We start from the raw sequence: 13,029 nt of genomic DNA on the forward strand, positions 1-13,029 counted from the left end.
AAAAAAAAAAAAAATAAATAAATGTTAAAAAAAATTTTTGATGAACTCCCTGAAAAGTACTAAAGCTCAGAAGGATTATATAATCCATGATAATCTGTTCATGCTCAAGTCTCTTACCTTGTATCATCAGTTATTGGAATACAGACAAGTTTCAAGCCATTAGCAAAATAAATCTCCAGGGAGCTCAAAGAGATTCTATTTTAAGTTCATACACTAAAATTCATGTATTTTATGTGATCCTCACATCTGGAGTATACTTACTCTTGTATCAGACACAATTCTATTATGCTTCGGTGGGCTCCTGTTGCTTCAAGATGAAGAACAAATCTCACGAATGGCCTATAAGGGGCGCCTGGGTGGCTCAGTCGGTTAAGCGGCCGACTTCGGCTCAGGTCACGATCTCGCGGTCCGTGAGTTCGAGCCCCACATCGGGCTCTGTGCTGATAGCTCGGAGCCCGGAGCCTGTTTCAGATTCTGTGTCTCCCTCTCTCTGACCCTCCCCTGTTCATGCTCTGTCTCTCTCTGTCTCAAAAATAAATAAACGTTAAAAAAATTAAAAAAAAAAAAAGAATGGCCTATAAGACCTCTCATGCTCTATCTTACTCTTCTCTTTGACACTCACTTCCTTCAGATTCACCTGTCCCCAACTCCCTAGAGTAGGGAGGGATGTTTCCCTATTACAAACTCTCAGTTCAGCACACCTCTACTTTTAGCCCTCATTACAGATTATATTACTATCCCTTTGTGTGCTTTTCTGATTCACATCTAAATTCCCCCAAGAAATTCTAAATCTCATATCTGCTTTGACTACTAGTAGTCTGTCTTTAGCACCTATCAGAATGCTTAACACAGTCTACATGCTCAATGAATACATCTCGACTAAATTAATGAAAGTTTATATGTACTTCTCTGTCCGTAGTGGGTTGAAAGAAGCAAATTATGGAAGTGATCAGCCCCCAAAACAATCACAAAAACAGCACTTTGGTAAGGTGAAAGGGGGAAAAAGACTAAAAAGTGGACAGAAGAACTCAGAAATCACTGAGGTCTAGAGGCAAATTGTCTTAATAATCATTAGGCTTTAAGATGTTTTTAATAGTCTTTAATAGCATCATTATATTACAGTATGGTATAATAATAGAAGTCATCAAGGAAGGGTTTGGCTTTTATCTATGATTAAGATAAGAGAGAAACTGGTAATTTACCTTTGAAATACTTTAATCTGGTATTTCTTTAAAGATTTTCCCATCGTCTGGAGGTGAGCTTCCGTTATTGAGGAAAACATTCATTTGCGTTCCTCTTCACACCTCCTAACTACGTGGATAAATGGAGTGTTCCCAACCTCATGTAAGGATAAATAACCTTGCATTATAATACCCCTCCTTTGCTCAGTTTTATAATTGCAAGAAAATTATTTTCAAATTCCCTTAATATTTATATTCATAACAAAAGGATGGTTATGTAATGTCTCACAAAAATTCTGCTGAAAACGAGGATACTCTGTGTTGAATGTAAACCAAATTTTGCCTCATGTTGCCTGCACAAAGCAAAAGAAGAAGTTTCCACTTGAATTCTAAATTGAAGATGACCTTGTGCTTTTTTGAGAAAGGCTGGCAGCTGAGGTCACTGGAGTGTATTATGATGGACAGTGCAGCGCCATGCATGGCTCGGAGGCATGTCCATTGTGTGGATTACAGCCAAACAGAAAGAATTAGACAGCTCAGAGCATTCTAACATTTCATTTGAAAATAATGGTCAAAATCATGGGCAGCAACCATTACAACTTTCATGAAAGAGCAGCAGCATTCAATAATTCCATCACTTCAGACAGGCATTTGGCTATTCTTAGCCGAATACTATGGGTCCAGCATATTCTGTATCAGTTTCTGTGACACTTACAGAAAGCAGCATTTCTGCTTCAGCAGGAGGCAAATCCCATCTACCCTGCGTTGTATGTGGTTCTATCTTACACAATGCAGCTCATTGCTTTAAATTGACCAAATCATTGAAAGTGATACAAGGAAAGAGAAAATGCAGAAACTTAACATGGCACTTTTAGAATGTAAACGTATAGCCACTCCAAATCATCTGCTTTCCTCAGGTCAACTTACTGTTTAAAAAGCTTAAAATCAGTTTCAAAACAAAATATCTACAATTCCTTCTCTAATAATGACACAAACAAAACATTTTAAAAGAAATCTAATCTGTTGTCAATGGTTCCAAATGAGCCTCCTAAGTTATTTCTGAAATAGTGATATTTAAGTAGAATATTTTGATTGATAGAGGCTTATTTTTAACTTCTGCTTCTTTCAGGAGCAGATTAATGTTTCTTTCAGGAGCACAGAAAATATGTTTGAGATTTAAAAGCAGGTGGAAAAACTCACACTTCTGATTAAAAGGGGAACTGCTTCTAATCCTGTGCTTTCCACTGTTTGTGTATCTTCTATATTTAGTGGGGGGAGGGGACAGATTCTGTCACTTCTAAAGTATTTAATGACAAAAAAAAAAGTTGTAACTTACCATTGAAATTGACAGCCCGAATGTAACCAAGTAGCTCTTTCCCGTCCACCGTACTCATTCGTGGGCAGAGACCAATGTATCCAGGGCAGAGATCTTTGTGCATGTTGTGCAGGGCATAAGCCATGGAATATACTGCATCAATTACAAATTGGACCTTTCCTTCCTGTTCATAAGATGAATCCCTCGCAATTCTCTCCAGCCCTGCAAAAATTAAAAAAAAAAACCATCAATTGGTGTTAGATCCACTAAAACATGGCATTAGGGCTAAGATTTCCACATATGAGGCACACTTAATGAGACAAAACTATTTGATTTTACTCCCAGTTATTTTAATCCTATACTTACTGAGTCAGGCTTTTAAACTGGGTATTGAATTTTTTATTTGGAAAGAACAGAAACTATTCCATTAGCAACAAAAAGATATTAACTAAATAAAAACATATAGTTTCATTATCTTTATTTCCACCTTATTGAGTCCTATTACATTGTACATTCTAATAATTACATAACATTCTGGTTGTGACTTGATCTTTTAAGCAAAATGTGCAGACTTTGTCCTTTTCATCTACTTCAATTCTGGGATCATCATTTAATTAGTGTCTCAAAGTAAGGTCTTTTTTCCCTCCTCCCATATCTATTCTTGTTTTGAATGTGCTTCATTTACTTGGGCACCCTTTTTGTATATATTAAATGACAGTATTTCCTTAAGTAAACCAGCTATCTTTAGAAGAATCATTCGACTTAACTTTTTTTCTTGAACTCAGTTCAAGAAGAAATGATTACTATAGTAAGGTTAGTTAACATATCTACTACCTAATAGACTAACCTTTTATTCCCTTGTTTTTTTCCTTTCCTTTTCTTTCCTTCATAGGCACTTTCAAGTATACAATACAGTATTGCTAACCATAGTCACCATGCTGTACATTAAATCCTCATCAATTTCCTATTTTAATTTTCTGTTAAAAGGATGTAGAGCTCTCAAAATAATTGTCATTCAGAATAATTGTACCTGTGTTTGGGCATATTTAAGGCTGAGAATTGGCTTTGGGGATTGCCTTTAGCATGGTGTTTATCATTTAATATTTAATAAAAGCTTACAATTTAAAATGGAATATAAATTTGATATTAAAATCAGATAATGTATAATTAGTTATAATACAACATTCTCATTTTGAAGATGAGGAAACTGAGACTCATGGAGGAGGAGAAGTTCACTTTGGGCACAGAGGGCAGGTATGGAAGCCTTCCAAGGTCTCAGACTTGGAGCCCAATATTCATTCATTCCCCTGAAAAGTATGGTGAATGGCAAGAATGTGCACAAGAAAAAATTACAGAAATGATATTGAGGTCAGAACCAAAAAGGATCTCCCAGCACTTCCATACCCTACCAAACTTTATACATCCACTAACGCTTGGAGAGACCTAAAGCAAACACTTGAAACTTTCCCATGGAGGTCACTTGGTAACCTTTAAAAAATAAGTAGTCTTTAAGTTCAACAAATATTTTTCTTGAGACTAATTAGTCAGCTGAATTAAAATGGCTGTTTTATATCTGGGTTTTTCTTTATCTTTTTATGGTTATTTATTTATTTTGAAATAGAGTGAGAGAGAAAGAGCATGAGCAGGGGAGGGGCAGAGAGAGAGAGAGAGAGAGAGAGAGAGAGAATCCCAACCAAGTTCCATGCTGTCAGCATAGAGCCTGATGTGGGGCTCCACGTAGGGTTCGAACTTACAAACCATGAACCATGAGATCATGACCTGAGCTGAAATCAAGAGCTAAGATGCTTAACCAACTGAGCCACCCAAGCGCCCCTCTATTTGGGTTTTTATAGTCTGATAAAACCACTGATTTTCTTGTAGATAAATGTGACAGTCAATTCCTTCATTCTATCCATCTAATCACTGAACATCTTTTCTTCTGGTCTTAATCACTTGTTACATGCTGATCCTTTAGATGCTGTTGGTTGGTTCCCTATTCTCCGCAGTCTGTCATAATGCTGAATTCTGTTCCTCCTTTTTAGACAAGTCTGTTCAGATTTTTTTGATGACTCAATTTTCCATTCCCCAAGATTGAGTCCCCTTTTTCTGTCCAACCTCATAATCCATTCATTTTCAACACCTTAACTATTACTATTTCTATGGTCTAGACATATATATTTGAATTCAAAAAGGTTGGTTTTAGAGTCCAAAACATTAGATCAACTTATAGTAATCAATTTAATTCATAATAGACTCTAGAAGTCTGATAAATTAGTTTTCTAGGACTTTCCTGCCAGCTAACTGCTAGCCCACATTTCCAATTGCCTATCATATTTCTATGTAGTCTGTTTCTATGTCAATCTCAATAGATCTAAAACCAGGCTATCATTATAGGGAATTACTTCATTTCCCTAAAACCTCCAATTGAGGGTTATATAAGTTTGGAAGCAGTGAGGAAAGACCAGTTCTCACAAAGAGCACATACAAGGTGCCAAAAGGTATATTGATTCCTTCAACCTGCATTAGCTGTATGATCTAAACTAAGATCCGTGCAGGTATGGGAGCACTATCTTCTCCCTTTCTCTGTGTGGCACTTTGTCTCCTGGGTACTAGGACAGCATTGCTATGTCCAGAAAGTCATTAAGTGACCTATGAAAACAGCCCTTTCAGCTTCTGCTAAAAATTTCTCTCCTGTAGTTTTAACCACGAAGTAGACAGTTCATAAATAAATATTGAAGAATGGTCACAGGAACCAAAAAAATGCAGTTGTTTCTTTAATGATCTTATCTGGTGACCAGCCACTCTGGTTAGTCCAGAATTGAGGTTGGTCTCAGGATACAGGACCAAACCCTCGATAGTCCTATGTAGACCAGCATGGTTGCTTTTGAAAAAAAGAGGCAAAATGACACAGAAACGTAATGATACGAGATGGAAAAAACTACTTTGAGGGTAGGTCCTTAGGTCTATAAGAAGATCCCAGTTTCATTTATTTTGCATCACTGATTTAATAACTGGAAATGAAGATATGCATCCAGAGCAGTTGTTCACTTTTTGATTATCTTCTTACGTGCAGATTCCTTAGGGTCACTCCAGATTTACCAAATCAGCATCTCCCAATGTGGGGACATGACTAATCTGTAGTTTGCAAATACAGACATCTAACTGCCTTAGTACAAGCTGCAATAACAATACCAAAGACCAGGTGGCTTATAAACAACAGAATTTACTTCTCATAATTCTTGAGGCTGGAAGTTCAGACTCAGGGTAACAGCCGGTGAAGGGTGTCTTCTAGGTTGCAGGCAGCCATTTTCCATTTTCTTATTATACCCTTACATGGAAGAGAACAGACTTCTGTTGACTCTTTTTTTTGAGAGAGAGAGAGAGAGAGAGAAAGTACATGTGCATGTGAGCAAGTAAGTGGGGGAGGGGCAGAGAGCGATGGGGAGAGAGAATCTTAAGCAGGCTCCATGCTCAGCCTGACACAGGGCTCAATCTCATGACCCTGAGATCACGACCCTGAGCTGAAATCAAGAGTATGGCTCAAGGAACTGAGCCACCAGGCATCCCTCTGGTGACTTCTTTTAAGGGTACTAATCCCATTTATGAGGGCTCTATCTTCAAAACTTCATCTAATCTTAATTACCTCCCAAAGGCCCCACATTCTAATACCATCATATTAGGGGGTAGAATTTCAATATATAAATTTGGAAGGGACACATTAAGTCTGTAACATTAAATTTCCAGGTTATGTTTTTTGTAATTCTGCTCTGTAAATCCCTCTGCTACACACATACACACACACACCACACCACACACCACACTTCTGTGAATATTGTTTTTCTGATTTGTTTTCTTTTGTGTGCTTTAAAGAAAAGAGAGAATTTCTTTATCTCTATTACCACTGGGTGGAGTATGAACAGCAGGCATAGAAATGGCAAAAATGCCCAAGCCAAATTGATTCAAAGAAAGAAATGGCTGTGAGAACATTAAAGAATTTGGAAAATTTTCACAATCCATGCAATACATGTAAGAGATAGTTGTATACGAATGTTTTATATTTTTAAATTTACTCTATTCCAAAGAGTTCTGGATTTAACAAATTATGATTTTATTTTAATGCTACTGCAACCTCACTACCAATTTATAGATATTTCTCAACATTCAATAATTGGGATAAAGTTATATACAATACTTTCCTGATAAATTTTAATGGAGATACCCTAATTTATTAGCATATTCTTGCTTGATTTTTCCTAAAACAATTTCAACTTCATACATAATGGATTTATAATTAATTCTCAAATACCATGCATATTATGAAAGGGACGTATTTAAGTTTTCACTTGTCAAACTATTTATCCTTAACTAGTTATAAACGAGTAGTATGGGTGGAGATTAAATATGTCCCAACTTTGCACTTCTTTTTTTTAATAAAAGTTCAGAAGGCTATCTAGCGACCATTGTCAAGGGAGTCAGTGAACATTGTAAGACTCCATCAATCTATGTAAGTACATGGTGACAAACTAAAAGACTGAACATTATCACCATTTCTAAATTTTAAAAGAAATAATTTTATTTATTTCCGGGCCATTTAGACAATATATTTTTTTATTCCCTAACATTTCAACTTCATGACGACACTTAAAGATTTTACAAGAGCTACAGTGTGCTCCTTGCATCCTATATTTGCTTTTTTAATTCATCTTAAAGAGGAATTTAAGAGGCTGACAGTGAGTCATCAACTTAATTGGCTGTAAAGTTTCATTATGCTATAGTTTCTAAAGTTATCACTAATGTATTGCTATAAAGTGCTAAATATTGTCAAAGGCTATATGTCAGCCATCTATTTAAAACACTGTAAAGTTGTGATGTGCTTTAGTGTGTAGCTTAAAATTAACAGCATATAGCAAAGTTTTGGCATGGTGAGAGATGAAGTCAGCCTCATAAATTTTATAGCAAGATTGTTTTATGTTTTCATTAATGAAATCTAAAACATCTGACTGTATCTCATGATCCTGGACAACAGAGTAAGTCCTTACTGGTCTAAGCAGTACCACATGCACCTCAATTAAGGTCTTTTGAACATCACCGTGTATTTTCTTGGTTTTGAAAAGGCAAGTCTGCTCACGTTTGCAAAGTGTGTATCTATGACAATGTGAGTTCCTAAGATGAGCTTGACGTGAATTTTAAATTCTTTGACTGACAGATAGCTGTTGAGCTTTGTTTTCTAAAAATTTCTCATTTCTCAGGGTATGGTTTAGTTTTACAGATTGAAATTAGGGTTATTTTCATTTTCCTGAAAGTATGTTAATGTAATGATGAGCCAATAAACCAGTCGATTCAATGAAGAAAGAAAAAAAAAAAAAAAAAGGAAGTCCTCTCAGTTGTTTTATTCCTGAGAACCCAAATATCCAATTGGTTCATCTTTTACTATAGTCCTAGCAGAAATAATCCCACATTCTAAACTTGCAGGTTAAAAAGTATTTATTTAGTTTCTCCCTTTACTTTTTCTTAAGTATGCAGCAACTATTTTAAAGAATTAAATTGTTTTCTTGCAGTCACTGTTGAGAGGATGCCGGGAGGAAAAAGAGAATCTGTGAGCTGTTAAGAACACATTTATGCACCTAGGACCAGATTTACAAGTCATTCTGAATTCCACAACAACCCCATATGCCTCGCTACCTGATGCACCAGAGAAAAGACCGTCATGTCCTACATCAAGCTTTCCTAATACCTCACACGTATGTACTAACTGCACAGTGGGTGACTGAAATCAGTGAACCACACCAGGGACAATCAGCGAGAACCAGAAAGAACGGCACAAGGAGTCGCTATCAAGTCAGCCAACATAAGACACCTTTTACTGAATTTAAACTGACTTGGTTTCAAGGATACAATGGGGGAAGGATGGGATAGAAGTACAAGCATATTCAATTATACGGGAATATCTCCAAAGCAGTAGGATTCACAGATGTAGTGTGTGCAACCCCAGACTGCAGGAGATGAGAACATGGGCCCTGTGGTGAGGCAGAAAGACAAACTGACTGAGAGAGGCAGCTGGCTACGGAGAAAGAAGACCGGCCAGTGGGGCAGACCTAGATTCAGGTTCCAGCTAACATGGCTCAAGGCAATTGGCCTTGGGCACATTCCTGAACTTCGGGAAGCCTGGGCCTTCAGCTGGGAAAGTTGCCCTAGGGACCTCTGTGATGGGACACCCCATCTTTCCAGCTTCCTCTGCTTGTACCACCCTGCCTCTCCCAGCTCCACTGTAGGTCCTTGAATGTAACATAATTGTCCCACCGCTGGACTCACTTAGATGTTCACTCTGTAACTCTCTTCACTCCTTCCTGGATGCCTCTTTCTCAGCCTCCAAACTTCAGGTCAGCTGTCAAACCAAATGAGGCTGGAGCACTGATATTTAATTTTTAAAAATATAGCATTCCAGATCAAATCCTAGAGGATCTTTAATGCCATGCTTAAATACTGAATATTGTTCAGTTGGAAACAGAGAGCCATGACCAATATTTAAAATGTTTCTGGGAGTATGTGTGTAATAAATTGAAGCAAATGTAATTTGAAGGCAGACATACAAGCTGGGAGGCAGGGCAGATATAAGTTGAAACGGGAGGGGAAAAAATAATGAGAGAAAATATATTTCAGATGTCAAACTGACAGTATTTGGGCACCTGATTAAATATGGGAGTAAGGGTTGAAGGCAATCAACAACCCAGGGGTTTTAGGCTAGGTAGTAGAACACTGGCAGCATTAACAGAATTTGGAAAATCAGGTTAACAAGGTTTGTTTCTGACAGTTCTCCTACTGTATTAAGACCTCAGTTAAAATAACTGATTTTTAATACTCTGCAGTATTTATTATATCCTCTAACGGAGTATATAGACTTTATATAAATTTGTTGAATTATTTAAAGAGCAAAAGATCCAAATGTTTAGAGTAATCATGCAACAGTAATATGGCTGATCATTTATTTATGACATTGCAAGAATTTAAGCTGCTTTGGAGTAAAGTACCACTTGCAGCACTGTCTTGAGACCAATGGTATGAGAAGTCAAAGACCTGCAATCCAGTTCTGAGAGAATGACCCGCTGACTTTGTGTCCTTGGTCAAGTTATGAACTGTCTGGCATTTGTTTACTTCTCAGTAGAAATTAGATGACTGAACGAGATAATCAATCAGGGTCCCTTCAGTTCTAAGGTTCTGGATCCTAGGGTATGTTCTCTTATTTGTTTCTTTTTATACTCACTAAGATCACTGCAAGATTGCATAATGGTATGAGTGAAAAAATACCAGTAAAAATGATTCAAAACAGTTTGGGATATCAAGTAACTGGGCTCCCATTGAGACCTGGAAATTCCACACTAACAAAATACCAAACGTCAGCCTGGATTTCTTTTCCTGTATTGTCAGTCTGGTTAACTGAGTCACTACATTTTCATTCCTCTTAGACTTGAGCTATATATCAAATCTATTTCCTCATGAAGGAGAAAAGTATCGGTTCTTTTGATCCAATGGTTAAAGAAACCAATTATGGGAAATAAGGTCAGAATAGTAAACGGATGCAAATAATTAAGATGGACAGGATCCTTCACAAATAGCATCTCATTCATCCTAAATTATTATTACTCCTTTTTTTTAATAAAGGAACTAAGCCTCAAAAAGCTGAATAATTCACCCAAGATCACACAGTTACGCAGTAAATGGTAGTCAAGTCTGACTCAAAACCTTGGCCATTTACTATTACACCTCCTCCTTCTTTGTGAAATTTTGTTTCTTCCAACTAGGGCTTAACTTTCCCTTCTCTGCTTAACTTCTAGCCATTAAACCCATGATTGATTTGTATCCTATGTGAAGCAGCAGGTAGAGGGTGTGTGTGTGTGTGTGTGTGTGTGTGTGTGTGTGTACCTTTAAAGAGTAGTGAACAGGAATTAAAGAATATTATAAAATAATATACACTTTTACAGAAATACTAATAAATATTAACAAATGGCAATATTTATATTAAAATATGCGAAAAGGGGAAATACATTTATATAACATTTTTCTGAAGTATAAACAATTGATCTTGCTTATAGATTTCAGCCATACACATGAGATAAAATCGGCATAATACAACTGAAATTCATAAGCAAGATGATTAGATATTTGTGGTGAAAACCAAAGCTAATAAAACTTATAAATTAATATTATAAAAATTAATAGAATATTTTAGCTCTGAAGGTGAGAGTGTATATGCATGGACGTGTCTGCCAGATTTCTCCGAGAAAGTAACATCAAGCTCAAAAGAGAATTCGACACCTAAGATTCTGCTTTGTACATTCTGCAGCAGGCTTTGTCAAGGACCTGTATAAACAGATGTATTGGACTAATGAACTAATTTGAGCCAATACCTTATCCATTTACAAATGGCAGAGAAAATGAGAAGATAAGGGTCCTCTGCTGAAAGTCACTTGCTCTCCATTTCTTCTGTAATTTAAATATAGTCCCAAGAACTGAAGGCTCTTAGCTGCCTGAGGACACATCCGAGACACTTGTAAATCAACCCCTGAAGAGTGCTCCAGCAGCCCACAATGACTTCTCTCCTTTGTGTGCCTGGCAGGAAATGGAAAGTGCTTCAGGCACATGCCAGGTGTCCCCTTCAGGTGTTAAATTTTCCATGCAATGCCCTAGGGTTTTTAAAACCCTGAAAAACCTAAGGTAAGAGGCAACTAAGATTAAGAGTGTATCTTCACGCAAAACAACCAGTTTTAAAAAAAGATGCTCAGAAGAGGAAATTATTTCATAGATATATCCCTAAGTCCCCAAACAAAGAAAAGGCATTTGATTAAATTCAGATAGTTGCATTTCTCTACATAATTATCTTAGATCCTGCATATCAGAAACAAATTTTGATTCAAGAGTGTACAAGATTATTGACAGAGTTAACTCAATAGTTAGTAGCAGAGTTTCTCTCTTGAAAGCATATTCAAACTCTCCCATAGAAGAATCCAATTTTCCTTCCATAAATCTCCTTTAGCAGACAGGACTTATAATGCCCCCTCCCACCCCAAAATATGTTATAGAGTCATTGCAGACCTTAAAATGTGGCTTAGAATCTGCCTTAAATTTTTTTTTCTGATTTCAAAAGCTAATCAGTATTAGTAGAAATGTGAGAAAAAAGTATCATGAAGAAAATAAAGAATATTTATTAGCCCACCATGTTAACCACGATTTGCATAGTGATCTATGTCCTTGACAGGATTTCTCTATTTTCCCTCTTTATTTTTAAAAATTAAGAAGATTCTGTGTATATATTTTTAATATGCTATATTCACTTCACCTATAGTGAGAATTTCCCGATATTGTAGGAAAGCACGGTTTTGATACTTGCATTGTAGTTTGTTCAATGGATTCAAGTTTTGCATTTAACTCTTTTCTGATACTCAATGTGATACTTGGTGCGAAGTAGGGATCTAACATTGTTTTCCAAATTATGAGCCAATTCTTCCACACTATTTATTGAATGGATATTCTTTTCCCCATTAATTTATATAATGTCACTTTTAACACATATCAAACTCTTATACCTTCTTGGATATATGGCTGGAGTGTCTGCTCTAGGCTACTTGTCTCTTGACATGCCAATACAGTACTACCTTTTTGTTACAATTACTGTAATTTTATAATAAGCTCTACCATCTGTTCATGAAAGTTCTATCAATACTCTTATTTTTTGAAATTCTTGATAGTTCTCACAGATAAACTTTAGAATTATTTAAGCTACTTCCAAAAACTGGAGCTTTTATTAGAATTGTATTGGTTTTTAAAATTAATTGCAGAAGACTTGAAATAGCTGCAATATTAAGTGTCCCATTTGGGGACACAGTGTCTCCATTTATTCAAATCTCCTTTTGGAATCCTATGTCACTCATGCATTTCTTTTTAAAACCCCTCAATATTTTGTGTTTTCTAGCTTTATGAAACAATTTATTTCTTCATTTTATTTTTAACTGGTTAATCTTGGTATAATTAAATTTCAATTCATTCTTAATGCTCAACATTTTCTTCTCCCCTTATATAAACTCTATGCAACATAGAAGGCCCAGATTAAATTCTATCTCTCACAAAGAAATACAAGAAAAACGCAAAAAAAGAAGCATGAGTTCTGATATCAACAGATCAAGACTTGAGATCCTTCCTGAATCTCCTATTCTTTACTCACAGAATGGGAATTTATACCTATGATGCATGGCTGTAGTGAGAATTAAGTGAGAAAATGCAGGGCATCTAGCTCATTATATAGTGAATAAACACAACTATTTGTTCTGTGGGGCTACAACATACTTAAGCTTCTACAGCGTGCAATACTCTTCCAATTACACAAACAAAAGAAATCCCAACATGAACCCAGGATATATATTCATATACTCATTCAATAAATATGAAAGAGGCAACTTAGTTCAATGATTAGCAACAACCACTCTGCAGTCAGTCTGCCTGGGTTCAAATCCATAACACCATGTACTAGTTATGGGACTT

General features: G+C 36.3%; 1 protein-coding gene across 6 annotated transcripts in view; it reads right to left on the reverse strand.

Annotated features, from left to right (window-relative positions):
* The window catches only part of GRM8 (glutamate metabotropic receptor 8), a 759,243-nt gene that overhangs the window by 272,973 nt on the left and 473,241 nt on the right, over window positions 1-13,029 (reverse strand). For all 6 annotated transcript variants that reach the window (XM_060633021.3, XM_060633020.3, XM_060633022.3 and 3 more), the window contains exon 7: window positions 2,518-2,718. In XM_060633021.3, the coding sequence (XP_060489004.1) occupies window positions 2,518-2,718 (201 nt within the window). The remainder of the gene's footprint in view (window positions 1-2,517; window positions 2,719-13,029) is intronic.

This window comes from Panthera onca, chromosome A2, assembly GCF_046562875.1.
Source record: "Panthera onca isolate mPanOnc1 chromosome A2, mPanOnc1 haplotype 2, whole genome shotgun sequence".
NCBI lineage: Eukaryota > Metazoa > Chordata > Mammalia > Carnivora > Felidae > Panthera > Panthera onca.